This window comes from Actinia tenebrosa, unplaced genomic scaffold, assembly GCF_029948245.1.
Source record: "Actinia tenebrosa isolate PJP-AT-01 unplaced genomic scaffold, QUT_ActTen_1.0 PGA_scaffold5__44_contigs__length_20552954, whole genome shotgun sequence".
Classification (NCBI taxonomy): Eukaryota; Metazoa; Cnidaria; class Anthozoa; order Actiniaria; family Actiniidae; genus Actinia; species Actinia tenebrosa.
In genome coordinates, this window is record NW_028292582.1 from 10,820,079 (window position 1) to 10,837,125 (window position 17,047).

Sequence of the window (17,047 nt, forward strand, 5' to 3'; positions counted from 1 at the left end):
TTTAAAATCCCATAAATTTCAAATAAATTGCCTTATGATACTTACGCTTTCTAATTAGGATTTTATTTTTCTTTTTATATAGATTTAAAATCACAATGATATAATTTAGCAGCGTTTTTGTTTAGATATTTCGGGCTCCCTGTGTGCGTGCGCGATGTCTGAACAGCATTCTGGGAAGCATCTCCACGCGCAAGGTATCCTGGGAAAGATATAAAATTTGTTTATTGGCAACTGGAAAAAGAAAATATTTGAAAGAAAAACTGAAAAATAAACAATATTTCCTTTCATTTTAACATCTCTTTGGACTTTTTGAAGGTACCTTGACATGCTTCAGTCAGTTCACTTGGTCGGAGAAGAAGAGGATGATATTTATGGCGGGTTTAACGACTACGAACCCGCCTTCGCAACCGAGGTAAACTTCGTTTTATTTTTCTTATTCCTCGACGCAAATATTCTGAATTTTTTGTTCTTTTTTGGTCAAATAAACCCTAATGTTAAGTCCACTCGATTTAAATGAGTTATATGCATATCATATGTATCAAAAATGTATCAATTCTTTGCTAAAAATTATTACTTGTTTGCGTATATAATTTTTCGTATTTCAATAAAGTTGCGAAGATAATCCGATCACAGCTTATGAAATTTTGTTCGTTTTATGTATAGAATTTGGAGGAAGATGAAGCGTTCCAACAAGCGCTAAAAACAAGCCATGGACAAAGACCAGGAGTTGTAAGTACCTGTATTATTAAGCTTGTTTGGTGCATGATTGAATTCCCTTGAGATACTTTATCTTACTACAGATAACGTAAACAAAAATTGTAAATAGCTTAAAATTTCTGGCATATTCAAATGACAGCTTTTTGTTTTTTTTCTCCTTAACAGAAAACGGGAAAGATGACAGCAGTCGGGGCTGTAAGTAGCAAGAGTTACCTGTTTATTGTTTATTTAAATGCCTTCATATCCTTCCCCCTCCCCCATGGGAACACAGTACCTACCAACTCTCCCCTCCCTTATTGTTGACATTTACCAATTCACCACATACCCCTCCTATATTGTTTAAATAATATTTGTAAAAAAATTGATCATAAAAATGTTTTTTTCTATTTGTTCATTTTTCATTCATTCATTTCTATTCATTCACTTTCATCTCAGAGAGGTAAGGTACCTGGCTCGTCAATGGGAAGACCAACAACTGGAATAGCTGCAGTAAGTAGAAGTGTCTATTTTTTAATATCTTACTATTTTTTATATCTAAAATTAACATAATTCAATCAAATGATTATAGGACACTTCTCAAGCCCGTCCAATGACAGCTGTGCGCTCGGTTGGATATAGCTCAAGTGGAAACAGAGGTGACTCAATAATTCATTAATTCGATAAAGTCAGGGCTAAAAGTAATGACTGCTCAATGGCTAGACAATGTCTGGCCTCATCAGACTGATTATAAACTTGTGACCAATCACTGTGACCTGTTAATGGGACTAGTCAAGAGGACCAGCCTGATAGGCAGTTGCTGATGAGGTGTCAATTTCAGCCAGACATTATTTTAGTTAATAGAACCCTTTCAGTATGTCAGAATGCAGCTCGATTTGGAGGACACAACAATAGGTTTCCAATTCTAATTCCAATATTCCAAGGGGTCTATAAAGTCACAAATGACTACTAATAGTACTTATAGTTGCATGAATTTTTGAGTAAGAAGAGTAAGAAGAATGATACTAAACCGAGACTTAATTTTACTTGAATGACTGTGTATTTTGTAGGTGTTGGAGGACAGTTTGACCCTCTTAATCAGACAAGGGGTCCTGCCCCACCCTTGGAAGCAAAGGCTGAAGATAGGTAATATAATAATTTTATGTTCTACTTGTTCGTCATTTAAGATTATTATCCACATATTATTGGCCTTTTGCAATGGAATTTTCAGTGATGAGATTGAGGGTTTTTTGGATTGGAATCCAGGGTTCTACCACATAGTATTGGTTCACTCACCTCTGGAGTCTTGGATTGAATTCCTGGACTAAGTATCACTTGATTTAGAGTTTGATAGATGAAGCGATAAGCCGTATGGGATGGACTCAGATATTATATAAGAACATGCGTAATAGGTAAAGTACAAGCCTAATATGAAACGACTGTAGAAGAGTGTCATTTACGAGGCCCAATACAGGCCGAAACAGCTATCCACGGTTTCTAGTTGAGATGGCTCATTTTTTACGAGACTTGAAGTTGTGAAAGGTTTGTATGGCACACTTCTTCAGTCGTTTCATATTAGGCTTGTACTTTACCTATTACGCATGTTCTTATATGATTAAGAGTTTGTTGGATCAATCCCTTGATTCGGGAATTCCCTCTGAATTCTCAAGTTTTCTTTCCTCTGTTAAACCCAATCGAAGAATTTTCAATGATTATATTTTTAATATCTTAAAATTAAAATGGCAATGAGTCAGAAACACCTACAATAATCATATGGCCTTCTTGTTTTAATACATCTTCAGTCCTGAGGAAAAAGTAAAGCAGCTTGAGAAGAAGGTGAATGAACTCATTGAAGAAAGCTGTATTGCTAATGACAGAGGTGACTTTGCCCTGGTAAGATTCAATGTCTCTCATGCCAAACAATTTAAAAGAGATAACAAAATAAACAGTACCGTCTATTCTCCTTGAGTAACATTACAAAAACATTTTATCATTACTAACAGGCTCTAGAAAAGGCTAAAGAGGCTGGCCGTAAGGAAAGATCTTTATGCCGTCAAAGAGAGCAGACGTCACTAAGTGAGCAAATGAACCTGGATCTTACTTACTCTGTAAGTATTTATTGTGCAGTTATGTTACTAGTACACACAAAATGCCACTGATTAATGTTATTTGCTTGATGGCAGGTGTTGTTCAACCTGGCCAATCAGTACCACACCAACAAGATGTTTAATGAATCCCTTAATACCTACCAAGTTATTGTCAAGAATAAGATGTTCAGCAATGCAGGTAAGAAGATGTTTTAATAATGTCTAGTGTTGTTCTTGGTCAAAAATTACATTTGTGACCAAAAACAGTTGAATGTTCAGCAATGTATCTGGAGATCATAACCTTTGATTGTATAAGTTTGTTGCCATTATAGCTTACCACTCTTCTACTGCTATGCGCGGATTGAGACAACATTCGCAACAGGGAAATAGGGCAATACACTGCCGCCAATAAGAGAATATAAAGGTACCAACCAATTTATTTGATTGACGGAAGTGTAATGCCCAATTTCCCTTCCGTGACTGTTGTCTCAATCAGCAGGTAGCAAGAAAAGTCTGAGTGGTAAATTAGTGTCTTATATTTCTAATATGTTTGATGTAGGGCGTTTGAGGGTCAATATGGGGAACATCTACTTTGAGCAGAAGAAATACCCCCAAGCAATCAAACACTACAGGATGGCACTGGACCAGGTGCCAAACACCCACAGGGAAATGAGGTATTTAATCGATGTCAAAAAAAGCACAGCACTTTATTGATACCCTAAAGCAACCTCTGGGCTGATCTAAGTCAGGACTCTTTTTTCTGACCCTTCTCCCCATTTTACTTGAAGAAGATTTCAACCTAAAGAGAGGAAATGGTTTTGAACTAATGAAAATTTGTGTCCAACAGGATCAAGATCATGCAGAACATTGGCGTTGCCTTTGTAAAGATGGGACAGTACAGTGACGCTGTGACGTCATTTGAACATATCATGGTAGAGAAAGCTAACTTCCAAACAGGTAAATAGTGGTGGTGGTTACGATAATGGTTATAAAATTAATGTCAACATGATAGCAGTGAGGTGATGGTATGGTGTTCATTGTTATCAGGATGATGATGACCGTGATGATGATGGTGATGTTGGTGATGGTGATGATGTTGTTAGTGTTGATGCTGTTTATAGTGATAGTGATGGTAATGGTGATGGTAATAGTTGACAATACATGGTTATAGTGTTAAATCTTGGCCAGGCTTTGGATGATAAAGAGATTTATTCACCAAATTATATACCATATTTTAGGCTTCAATCTTATCCTCTGCTACTTTGGCCTTGGAGACCGAGAAAAAATGAAGAAAACATTCCAGAAGTTGCTTTCCATTGACCTTGGCATTGACGATGAAGACAAGTACACTGCCACACAGGTAACTGTCATTTATAACTAATTATATCACTATTATAATCATATAAATGTATATATTAATGATGATGATGATGATGATGAGGTTGATGATGATGAGATAGAATTAAATATTTGATTCATATCCCTTCCCCAATATTCTAGCACTTCTATGCCAACATCCTTATTCCTTTGAATTACCTAAATATTATTATTGGCGCATAATTATTGCCGATTTGAATCAGGGATTAAAAGTTTTTTATTGAAATATAAAATTATTATTGTTTGACAGGATGACAATCTACAAATGATGATCCTTGAGGTTATAAGAAATGATAAACTCAGAGAGATTGAGAGAAAAAAGTAGGTAGCTATATTCCTTGTGGTCATTTTTTCGCTCTCACTGATTCACACACTTCACTTATTAACTCACTCATTAGTTACTTTACTTGCACACCAGGTTCTTGACTCATTCATTCACTTTGGCATTCATTCATCCATCCATCCTTACAACCTACTCACACATTCATCCACTTAACTTGTCGTTACGATGGAGAGTAGGTGCCTGGCAAAGCGGTAGGTGATGGCAACTAGCTGGCAAGAGGTAACCATGGCAACCAAGCCACGGGTCAACCTCCATTACTCCTCTCCAAGCATTTAGTGTGGTGCTTGGAGTTGGTCGACCCGTGGCAGGAGCCATGGGACCGACTAACACCCAAAACTGCATCTCCAAGCACCAACAGTCGCTGCCTCTCCAGTTGTCACGCAAGCAGACACAACATCCATAGGTAGTGTGGTGTACGCGACTAAACCCAGGTGGCAATGGCTAGCATGAGGGCAAAATTGACAATGTACAAATGGTGGCCAAGCTAAAAGGATACCACTTACCAAAACTAAGCAAGTTTACCAGAGGCACTAATGATTACTTGCTGAGGAGTTCTAATATACTGTTTATAGGCATCACTTTTCCAACGGCCCAAGACTTGGATTAAATGATCTGGTATACCCACTTGAGCCGCTGTAGTTGCGGCCCCAATACGGAAGCTATGGCTTGAAAAGTTACCAGCTACACCTGCTGATTGTAGAATAGCCCTGAGTCTGTCCGTGACCAGCTGCCTAGTCAGTGGCTGACCATCAGCCAGCAGGAAGAGTGGGCCTGGAAGATTACCACGATATGCTAAATAGTTCAGCACTGCTCTCACAGCACACAGGGATGATGATCCGCGACCAACATACACATGACAACCCTGACGAAACGGATCCGTTTTTGAGGCTTTAATGAACAGTCTTAAGCAAGAAGGAGACCCTGTAGAGTCCACGGTTATGTCCTGCACAGTCAGGTGTACATCTGGATCAAATTTTTTAAGCGAGGGGCAAGTAAATTCGGCTGAGCGAAGGAAACCAAAATAAGCCAATGAGCAGGCAGCCCAAAACATGCAGTCATTGAACAAAGATAGAACCAAGCCAGAGTGTACTACTCTCAGGACCTCTGGAGTAACAGGAAGTCTAGACGAAGAAGAGGCGACACCTTGGGTTCGCTTAATGCCTTTTGTCACTCTTTGGAGCCGCAAGCAGTTCTGAAGTGGATCATCGAAACCTTGTTCAATATGGAGGGAACGGACAGCTGACAGATAAACTTTTATAGAGGAATGACGCATCGACTCGGCCAGCATTGTCACAAATAAGCAGAGGGTCCATTCATCTGTGGGACATGGTGAGCCTGATGGGGATAAGCGGCCACTTTGGTAGCAAAAGTTGACAAACTTCTCTTGGGCGGTAGAATAACAGCGACGGGTGGAATGCGCTAAACCCTCGGATAAATAGACCAAACACTGATTATTTAGAGAACCGATGTCAGAGAAGACAGAAGCTGAGCTGGGACCTCTGCTGGGTATAGGTTGGCGTTCGGGGCCAGAGAACGGAAGACCTGCATATTAAAACGAGAAAGAGCATCAGCTATCCCATTACGAATACCTGCCACATGTTCAGCTGAAAAGGAAAAGCCATGATGGGCTGCTGCAAACAGAAGGCTTCGGAGTAAAACCATGATCGAAGAGTCTCTGGAAGTCCTGCTATTTAAGATTGCTACCACAGCTTCGTTGTCCACCTTAAACAGAACACGCTGCTTTCTCCAACCGTGACCCCAGATATGCGCTGCCAGTATGACTGGAAATAACTCCTTGTAAGCAATGGAGAGGGAAGCTTGCCGAGGTAACCAGCTGCCATTGAACCAATCAGAATCGAGGAAGGCACCATAACCCCGTGTTCCTGAGGCGTCTGACCCTACGCAAACCGTAGGTGGAGGCTGTAGTGAGGGGAGCAGGAAAAAACTTATCCCATTCCATTGATTGAAAAAATCCAGCCACCACTTCAGGTCTTTCTTGAATTCTGTATTCAGGCGGATGGGGTGATCGTCTTTTCGGAAGCAACAGAGTAGATCAATCATTCTCCGAAGAAAAGTGCGACCTGGCCAAACTACCTTAGAGGCATGATGGAGTACACCAATCAGCGACTGAAGTTGTTTCTTGTGGCACCATTTGTAAGAAGACCAAGTTCTCAACAGTTCCAGGGTAGCAGCAAATTTGTCGGCAGGGAGACGCAGAGTTTCGGCCATTGTGTCAATTTCAATCCCTAAAACTACTAGGCAGGTGGATGGCCCTACACACTTGTCTGGGTGTAGGGGCAGACCTAGGTCAGCGGTAATGGATGTAGCGATAGCTAAATTGTTAGCACATAAAGCTGAATTAGGAGGTCCAGCTAGTACGAAATCATCTAAATAGTGGCGGATGTCAGGTATCCCATAGTTAGACTGAAGAATCCACTCCACTGCATTGGCGATTGAGTTAAAGATGAAGGGGGCTGATCGCAAACCAAAGGGAAGGACAAGGTCAACAAAGTACTTTGACCTCCATCTCATGCCCAAAAGATGTCGGTCAGATGGGTGAACTGGGACATTTCTGAAAGCACTTTCGATGTCGAACTTAGCCAGCATAGCCCCCTTACCCAGTTTGGAACTCATCTTAACTATATCGTCAATTCTAATGTATTGCAGTGAGCACTCCTCAGGGTCGATGCCATCATTAACACTGTGGCCAAATGGGGAGGACAGGTCAAAAATAAGACGCCATTTTTCTGGTTGACCTTTCTTTGGAATCACGCCAAAACTGCTTACTTGAAGAGGAATAATGGGAGGGGATTCAAAGGGGCCAGCCACCCGCCCCAATCTAACTTCCTTGTCTAAATACACATCCACGACTTGAGACTGCTGATATGCTGAAGCTTTGTTCTTCTTTGACGATTTCAACTTGACAGACGACTTAAAACCCAGTTGGAAACCATCTTTAATGCCATGCAGTATAAATTCTACCCATTGCCGATTGGGGTGATTCTGTAAGCCATGGGCGAATTTATCATAATTCAAAGAAGAAATTTCAGCAACTGAAGGGAGGGGAAGGCTGGTGCCTATGAAACAATGTATAAATAGATCAACAAATGCCCCCATAAATGATTAAGTCAACATTAAATGACGTACGTTAAGTTCGACGCACAATGTAGTGTCTAAGTGATATTCAACAAACTAGAACGAAAATTAAAATGGTGCTGTTCTCTGAACCTAATAACACAGCCTTGAGTCCAAAGTCACATGCTTAGTGGTATTTTCTGCGCTTGGCCTCGGACGGATTGACAGAGCGGGAACGTTCCAAATTTCTGGGCTTGATCGGCTCTGGGCATGCACTCTTGCGATGGTCCCCTTCGCAGCTACTGCAAGCATGGCGGAACCGACATTCAGGAGAAGGGGCAATGCACCGACCAGCATTCCAAGAGTGGCAAAGGACCCTTGAGGTCAAACTACCTTGGGCCTCCCTCCCCCCTGCTGTAGTTGAAGCAACCACTCGAGGGCGCACCTGGGCACCTGCAGTGTTAAAACTGTAAAGTTGGACATTCATTGTTGACCACGTTGTGCATTTCTCAGCAGCAGCATATTCTCGAAACTCCCAATCATAGTTCAGCCATGCACTGCCACTAAACTGTCGGTATGTGCGCAAGATAAGGAGCTTGTACTTGAGCAAATCGTCTTTGCGGTTGGGAAAATATTTTCCGACGATTAAAGAATAAATGGTGAAAGCTTCCACCCAAGATGTAATATCTGAAATTTGCTTTTTGTTTTTCTTGGCGGTGTTACAAAGGATGAGGCGGCCATCGAAGTGCAGTTGTGGCTCTGGTTCTTGAGAGGAGATGTTTTCCGGCAGCAAGTCCTCAAGATGAACAAATTTTCCGGCAAGAATTTGGGCCACCACTTTGTAGGGAACGGGAGAATAACCAGGACCCACTACAAACGGCTGGTTAAGGGGGGGCGTGTTCCCCAGGAAATTTTCCGGCGCCGAAAATGACGAAGACGACGTCGCGGCACTTGGGACAGTTACGGGCCGAGGGAGAGTAAGGCGATACAAATGAAGGTACAGATAAGGCAGACGTACCTGAGCAAGATGGCGGAGGCAAATAAGCCGAAGACGCAGTTGATGAAGAAGGAGGCGACCCGGCCATGGATGTCCACGGCATAGATGAGCCAGTCTGGGCCAATTGGTTAGTACGGTTGGCCAGAGGCGTCGAAGAACCCTCGTTGTTCTCGGGCAAAGATCCAGAACCCGCCGATGACGAGGCAACACCTGCCGCTAGTAAAGCCGAGTTGACCATGGCCGCCAAAGGTGCTTTTAAAGCTTCTACTACTGATGTAACCAACTCAGTAGACGGCGCAGTAGATGTAGGGACGCCATTACAAGCCGACTCAACCGAAACTGGAGGAGCCAGCGAAGAAGAACAAGAGGTAGGAACCATGCTGTCCAAGCTATTGTGTGTGTTACGGGGCATTTTTTATCGACCAAACAATTAACACGAGGACAAGGAACAATGGAAAGACGATCGTAAATAGACGTCGAAACGCTGGAAGAACCACTAACAATAAGGATTGAGAAAGGATGGCTTGAAAAAAGGCGTATAAACCAGAAGCAAAACCGCGATATGAAGGCAATGGCTAACAGCAACTCAGCTACAGCAACCACGAGGCCTTAGGCAGCAACTGCGCATGCGCAAGTCTCACACCGCTGGCCAGCACTCCACTCCCAGTTAACTTTGCTTAAATTTAACCACATTTAAATTCTTCCACCAACGCACCCATCCATCCACCCACCTGTCCACCCTCCTCTACCCATACGTTCTTCCACCAACCCACCCACAGACCCATCCATCCAACACACCCATCCACCCTACCCTCTTATACATTCTTCCACCAACCCACACACAGAAACATCATCCACCACACCCGTCCATCCACCCACCTGTCCACCCCACCCTCTACCCATACGTTTATCCACCAACTCACCCACCCACAGACCCATACACCCACCCTACTTATCTACCCCAGCCATCCGACCCATACATTCATCCAACAACCCACCCACACACATCAATCAAACACCCATCCACCCTTCCCACATACCCATCCATCCATCCATCTACCCATCCATCCATGCATCACATGCAGCCATCCATCCATCCACTCCCTCTTTCTCTCCTTCTGTCCTCCTTTCAATTGATTAATGGCATTGGTTAATAGCTCCTTATACTATTATATTCTTCCAGGAAGTCTCAAGCAGAGAAGTTCATCATGGGTGCTGCCAAGCTCATCTCGCCGGCCATTGAAAACAACTTTGCTGCTGGTTTTGACTGGTGCATTGATTGTGTCAAGGTTTCTCCTTACATGGAACTAGCTAATGAACTAGAAATCACAAAAGCTGTTACCTATCTAAAACAAAAGGATTTGAACAAGGTGGGTGTGGGTAATAAAAAGATATTTAAAAAAGAGTCCTCGTTTTTACAAAGGTAGCACTCCATGATCGAATAGGAATTAAGGAGTTGATTTTTGTGGACTGGAAGGAAGACCAGACAGAGAACCCGGAGAAAAACCCTTGAAGCACAGGAGAGAACCAACAAACAACTCTACTCATGCACATCATTTCCCTTGCTGTCGTGCAGTTCTCTTAGTTCTCTTCAGGGCCAAATTATTGTGGCACACTGTCAAATGGCTTCCATGCCGAACATTTAATAATACCCAATTTTAATGGTTAATTATATCATATTTAATGCCATAGGCTGTTGAATGCTTGAAGGGTTTTGAGAAGAAGGACTCAAAAGTCCAGTCAACAGCAGCCACTGATTTGTCATTTTTGTACTTCCTGGTAGGTAAATCTGAATAATTTTTATAAAGAAAATAAATAAGGTCTAATGATATCCTAATACAGGTTCAGGTTCAATGACGTTCACTCTTAATGGTTAAATGTTCTTTGTTATTGCAGGAAAATGATTTCAACCAAGCTGATAAGTATGCAGAGTTGGCAATGAGCACAGATCGATACAATCCTGCCGGTTAGTATTATAATCATGCTTTTGTGATTACTCCAAGCAAAAATCTCAAAAATCAAATCCTCTGTATTAGTGATAATCACTCAGTTTTGTCCATTACTTTTTATATCTGCTTGTAGCCCTTGTGAATAAAGGAAACTGTCTGTACGCTCAAGGGGAGTATGAAAAGGCCAGAGATTTTTACCAAGAGGCATACAATGTAGAAGCAACATGCACAGAAGCTCTTTATAACCTGGGTAAGTGTCTGTTCGGGTAGAAATGGGGGGAGAGAGGAAAGGGCTCTTCCTAGCTATTGATGGTGTTGGGCATCGATCTCTTTACACTGTATTTTCGTAAAGACTTTTTTCCGAAATAGCAGAAGAAAATACAGTATGGTATTATTAATTTGTTATTAAAGGTCTTGTGTTCAAGAAGCTTGGTCAGTATGAAGACGCCCTGGATTGTTTCACAAAGCTCCATGCCATCCTAAGGAACCACCCACAAGTCATCTACCAGCTGGCTAATATGTATCCTAAACATTCTAGTCTTTAAATTTATCTTTTTTCCTATCCTATCCTATCCCATCCCATCCATCCCATCCATCCCATCCATCCCATCCCATCTCATCCATCCCATTCATTCCATCTCATCCCATCCATGCCATTCATGCCATCCCATGCCATCCCATCCATCCCATGCCATCTCATCCCATCTCATCCCATCCCATCCCATCCCATCCCATCCATCCTATCCTATTCTATTCTATCCTATTTTATGCTATTCTATTCTGAACCTTATAAATGCACAAAGCAGTACTCATTATCCATAGATATTGTCCTTGGTCTTAAATTCTCTCTTTACCAATATAAATTCCTTTCTAAGCATTGATCGAGACAAGAATTCTGACAGGTAAATGGGCAGTAGACTACTATCAATCAAATAATTTACTTATTGTCGATTGACCTGTCGTGATGTTTGTCTCTATCACCACCTAGCAATGAAAAAATTGCTGTGAAACTGGTATTTATTCGCAACCACTTTACAACATTTCCTTTACTTGTGTGTGTTATACACTAAAGATATGAGTTACTGGAAGACATGAATCAAGCAACAGAATGGTAAGCAGAGCAAAAAACTTTTGTGATTGAAACATTTTCTACACTAAAGCTACACACGGTGCAACAGGGCGCGCAATGTTGCATGCAATTGATGTTGCAAGCCATGACAAGACCCAATAGGCCTATCCCGAATTCGCTTGACTGGTCATGAAACAATGATTTCAAGTCAAGGTTGAACTTAATGAACAAAATAATCAAGTCCAGACTCAGCTTCAAACCATTGTTTCTTGATCAGTCAAGTGAATTTGGGATAGGTATATTTGTTGCATGCACAACATTGCCTGCAATATTGCCGCACTGTGTGTCTTTGTCTTACCTTTGCTTTGTTCTTTATTAACTTCTATTAAGTTTGCTCTGTTGATTACTTTTAAGGTACATGCAGTTAGTGTCTGTGGTACCAACAGATCCCTTTGTGTTGGCCAAACTGGGTGAGATCTACGATAACGAGCAGGACAAATCACAAGCTTTTCAGTATCACTACGAGGTATGTAGGTACCTTTTTTGGGGCTCCCTGTGTGAGGGTCCCCAATGAGACTCAAGTGCGCAACTGTTAAGTCTTTGGTACAAGACTAGATTTGACCAGCTAAAACACTTAGTGTTGTATTTGTGTCATATAATCTGATAGTTACTAGACTGCGAGCTAAGTCCCTCTATTTCCCTTGGTCACTGTCCGTCTGTCTGTCTCACTGTCCATCTGTCTGTCCGTGTCGATTGGTCTAGGAAGATTGGTTAGAATCAAAAGACCCTGGGGGAGGGGACAGATGGACAGTGAGACAGACAGACGGACAGTGACCAAGGGAAATAGAGGGACTTGGCTTGCAGTCCAGATAGCTACATGTCCCAGTATTCTGCTAATAAGCACTGGTAATCTTGCACTGTGATTGGTCAGTGGATGACAGCAGTTTGTTACCATGACTATACAGTTTTTACTCTAAAACCTTTGTCATTGGATTGGCAGTAATGCATTTCTTTTTACCTCACAGTCTTATCGTTATTTCCCGTCTAACATCGAAATTATCTCCTGGCTGGGTGCCTACTACATCGACTCACAGTTCTGTGAGAAAGCAATTCATTATTTTGAACGAGCAGCTGTCATACAGTAAGTCAGTACTTGTAATCTTACAGCACATCTATAAGCACAGAAAGCGTAGAGGTGAGTTCGCTCGCCTCTCACCAATGCGTCCTGGGTTCGATTTCTGGACTCGGTCTCCTATGTGATTAGAGTTGCTTGTTGGTTCTCACTTGTGCTTCGAGGGTTTTTGTCCATTATTCTTTCTTTTTTAATCTCCTTTCCTCCCCCTCCCTCCTTTTCTCTCCTACCCCACTTGTTCTCTTAATGTCATACCCCTCCCCTTTCCCCTCCCCTCTATTCTTCTCCTCCCCTCCCCCCTTCCGATCCCTCTCCTTCATACCACCCCCCCCCCCCCCCCACACACACACACCTGTATTCCACTCCCTCTCCTTGGCTATCCATTCTTCCCTCAACTCAAACATAATATTTTTATCTGTTCTCAGACCAAATGAAGTAAAATGGCAGCTAATGATTGCCAGTTGTTATCGGCGTAGCGGTAAGTCCTGTTGATCTTGAACCTTGTAGGTGATGGCGCGCAAGTGAACAAACTAAATATTTTGCTCATGACTTTGTCTTTAGCCTAGCCTCTGCATTGTCTCTTTTTAATGTCTAAATAAATAATGAACTAATGAAATTTTTTTGTATCTTTTAGGAAACTACCAGCAAGCACTAGAGACCTACAAAGCTATTCACCAGAAGTTCCCAGAGAATGTGGAATGTCTGAAGTTTTTGGTTCGAATTTGTACAGATCTTGGACTAAAGGATGTGCAGGAATACGCACAGAAGCTGAAAAAAGCAGAAAAAGCTCGTGAACTAAAGCAACAGGTATGTACAGTAGGCCTAGTCTCCGGCTTTCCTCCCTCCACAGAAATTAACTTATAAATCCTAAATCAATTTGGTATTGAGTGCATAAGTTAACAAGTTTCTCCGGCACTGGCAACAAGCCAATCAACATCTGCTGTTTGTCGAATCAAGTCAGTTTTTATTATCAAGGAATGTAGTCTTTTTATTAATCACAGTCTGTTCTTTGTTTGAACAAAGAACGGAAAAAAATCATAGTTTTAGCATTTCACTTTGCTTTCGTCGTTCTGCGCTCCTTACATCAGAGCGTTATTCTTTTGTCAAATGATCAGTGAAAGTAAATAGAACTTTATTACAAGAGTGGATCCAGAATTTTTTCTAGGGGAATTTACCATCCAGGATTTTCATTTTAGGAGGGGGTGCACCCTTTGCTTATAATCTCAAACAGCAATAATGCAGTGTATGTCAGCTAGGCCAGAAGGGGAGCGCTTCCCCTGCACCCCTAGATCAACCACTGATTACACAAAACGAACCTTCTAACTCAAACTAAAAAATGCCTTTTCCTTATTTCATTCCCTACTTCTACTGGGGTTTTCCTGTACCTTATGGCATCTAATCAGAGATTTCTTGTTGTGTTTCATACAGAGAGCCAGTAGTGGTAGCAGTCGCAAGGGTAGTGGGCGTGGCGGGAGCGCTAGTCGACCAGGAGCTGCGGGGTCTCGAAACAGCAGTGCTGGAAGTGGTAGGTTTTGTGTGACAATGACAGTATCTTAGATTGAATTTTTCGTTTAATATGACTGTGATTTTTGTACATTTCCTCTCAGATTCTAGTCGTATTGGTAGTGGTACAGGAACTAGAGGAATTGGGAGCGCTGGAAGTAAAGCTGGTCATGCGAGACCGACTCTTGCGGATACTGATGATTTGTATAATGTTGCAAGTCCTAAGGAAGTTGGTACGTATGTTGCCCCCACAGAAAAAATAAGAGAAGGGGTTTAGGGTTCCCTTCCCATGTAAACGCCCATGTTTTTTAAAAATCATGAATATATTTGGTTTCCTCATAGATGCTACGTACTCAGACCCCCTAGGGGAGGCACCAGCAAGACCAAAGACAGCAGGCCGTCAGCGGCATCAACCTCAAGAAGATGAATTTGGTGACGAAGAACTTGGGGATGATCTCCTTCCAGAGTAGAGCCAACCTCAAGAAATACCATATTACATTAAACGAGTCACCTGTTATAAAGGATACACTTATCTTTATTGACTTGATTGGATTCATTGAAATTGAAATTCCATGTTAATTCACAGAAAAATACAACAGTCTCCCTCCTAAGCATATATTAGGATTAGTTTCTCTTCATATTATAACTTGTAAGAAAAGTCATAGATGTTAGGGATATTTATTAACAACATGCTTTGCATTCACTCCCTTGATGAAGCATTAATAAAATAGTGGAAAAATAAGACCTGTTACCTGTCTATTATTCTTTATATTTGTAACAAAGCCCACTTCTGAGATATACTTTGCTTTTAATGCCTAAATGTTTCATTACCAGCCTCCATTATAGACGTTTTGTGTTGTTATCAAACCACATAAAACGTCTGCAACAGAGGCTATTTCAGTACAAGGCTAAATTTAAATTTATTCTCCACTTCACTAATCCCTGAGCATTAAGCAAATTATTTTAATTAACCTTTGAGCATGACAAGGGAAGCATACTATACCATGGAATATCCCTTAGTCTTTTAGGCAAGTCCAATTTGAGAATTTTCAAAACATCACAAGTATCTATAAATTTTAAATTGTATGAGAACATTGTGGTATTTTTTGTTTATAATACACTCAACAAAATTGAGGGATTTAATTGGGACTCTACAGAGTACAATTTGGGATTTAATTGTACTCCTCTTGTCCAATCAGAATCGAGGAATTTATAATTTATAATTATAATCAATAGTACAGTATGCAGGTATTTTTAAGAAGGTTGGTGGATTTTTGTTGAATGCTATGTTGCTTTCTAAATAATGTCGGCACAAAAGAAATTATGCCTGAAAAATGTGTACACAACGTTTGGGAAAATTCCATTTTGAATTCCACATTCACTGATTGAATTCACATCACCCATAGGGCAATTCGGGCTTGATATGTTAAAGTCTTTTTTTTTAAAGCTGTATAAACACAAGCTAAAAAAAAGTGCCATAATTCTAGTATGCATTGTGAGAGCTCAAAGAATGGAATGGGATAACTCAGCTGGAATTCTCCCATTTTTACTTCCATTTCAAGCCCGTACAAATATAAATAACAACAGCCTCCAGATTAAAAATATATCTATATTTTTATGTTTCATCAAGTCATTAAAATCCAGGTCGGTGCTTCTTTCCCTTTCCCTTTCCTTTCTTTTTCTTTGACTCCGCTCTTTCTTTCAAATGTTTTTGTCTCATTTTTTGTCCTTCCTCCATTTGCTTCTGTTGCTGTTCTTTCCTATCCTTCCATTGCATTCTACTTTTTTGCTTTTGTTTTTCTTGTCTCTTCAAGGTCTTTTTTAACAGTTTTGGATCATCTTTCACCTTCATGCCCTCAGCTTTCTCCAGTGCACTCTTCCAGGCCCGTCTTTCTTGAACTTCTCTAGCTTTTCCTGCATCTTTTCCCTTCAATTCTTCAAACTTTTTCTTCCTATTTTCTGCCTTAGCAAGCAGTTTTTTGTAATCCCTAGCTTTGCCCCCATGTTTAGCTTTCTTGTTCCTCTCCATAAAATCAAATTTGCTGAATACAACTTCTCCTTTGTCATTGACCACTTTATTCCCAGCTGATTGCGATGAAATGTTATCGTTTTGATCCTTTTTAAAATGAGAAATTTCACTAAATTTCTTTTTTTCAATTTTGATCTCAGATTTGGCTTTTTTCTTGGGTCTTTCTTGATGTTTTTTGAAACTCGAAGTTTTTCGTTTTCCTTGTAACAGCTGTATTCTCTCATGTAGTCGTGCGCGCAGGTCACCTATTTTCCCGCTTGGAACTTTTTCCACGCTAAATCCTTCATCATTGTTATCGCTTTCATCTTCTGATTCGCTTTTATCACTAGATTTCTTCCCGCTTGCTTCTTCTTCTTGTAGATCAACAACGCTCTTCGCGTGGTTTGGATCAAGTCTTCTTTTCTTTGCCTTTCTCGTAGCTTCTTTCACTGCTTGCTTGGGGGCATTTTTCTTGCGATTTTTGTAAAATTTCCCGCTCTTTTCTTCCTCATTGTCAGGCAAGTAAAATTTCGCCGGAACGAGACGAACTAAAGAGTTAAAATAATCCGAATGACTTGCAAGACGCTGTTGCAATTCCTCATCAACTTCGTCCGCCATCTTGCATGTGCTTCACGTTGTTTTAATAATTCGATAACTCATCGCTATGATCCCGAATAATGAACGAATAATAATCGAGTTGAAAAACTATGAACAACCTTTTGCACGAATCACTACCGAATAATAGTCGATTAGAAAACGAAGTTTAATCGACTTGAAAACTCTCTCGTTGACTGATGGGAAGGCTGTACCACGT

At 41.0% G+C, this 17,047-nt stretch overlaps 3 protein-coding genes across 3 annotated transcripts; 1 reads left to right on the top strand and 2 right to left on the bottom strand.

The window, feature by feature from the left end:
* The first annotated feature begins 212 nt into the window (after positions 1-212).
* LOC116302307 (intraflagellar transport protein 88 homolog) lies at positions 213-14,967 on the top strand. Its single transcript, XM_031711587.2, has 26 exons — positions 213-412; positions 664-729; positions 883-912; positions 1,153-1,206; positions 1,286-1,352; positions 1,764-1,839; positions 2,496-2,586; positions 2,697-2,801; positions 2,877-2,979; positions 3,340-3,454; positions 3,628-3,737; positions 4,019-4,140; positions 4,408-4,478; positions 9,756-9,942; positions 10,265-10,351; positions 10,469-10,538; positions 10,655-10,771; positions 10,933-11,041; positions 11,594-11,632; positions 12,005-12,116; positions 12,616-12,731; positions 13,148-13,200; positions 13,357-13,529; positions 14,151-14,247; positions 14,330-14,458; positions 14,568-14,967. Exons 1-26 carry the CDS (start codon positions 326-328, stop codon positions 14,693-14,695), a joined length of 2,514 nt encoding a protein of 837 aa, XP_031567447.2. The 5' UTR covers positions 213-325; the 3' UTR covers positions 14,696-14,967.
* Positions 4,901-5,929, bottom strand: LOC148906527 (uncharacterized). Its single transcript, XM_089037387.1, has one exon. The coding sequence runs from the start codon at positions 5,786-5,788 to the stop codon at positions 5,009-5,011; it is 780 nt and encodes a 259-aa protein (XP_088893513.1). The 5' UTR covers positions 5,789-5,929; the 3' UTR covers positions 4,901-5,008.
* Positions 14,888-16,860, bottom strand: LOC116302308 (uncharacterized). Its single transcript, XM_031711588.1, has one exon. It carries the CDS (start codon positions 16,849-16,851, stop codon positions 15,859-15,861), a length of 993 nt encoding a protein of 330 aa, XP_031567448.1. The 5' UTR covers positions 16,852-16,860; the 3' UTR covers positions 14,888-15,858.
* Positions 16,861-17,047: the final 187 nt, after the last annotated feature.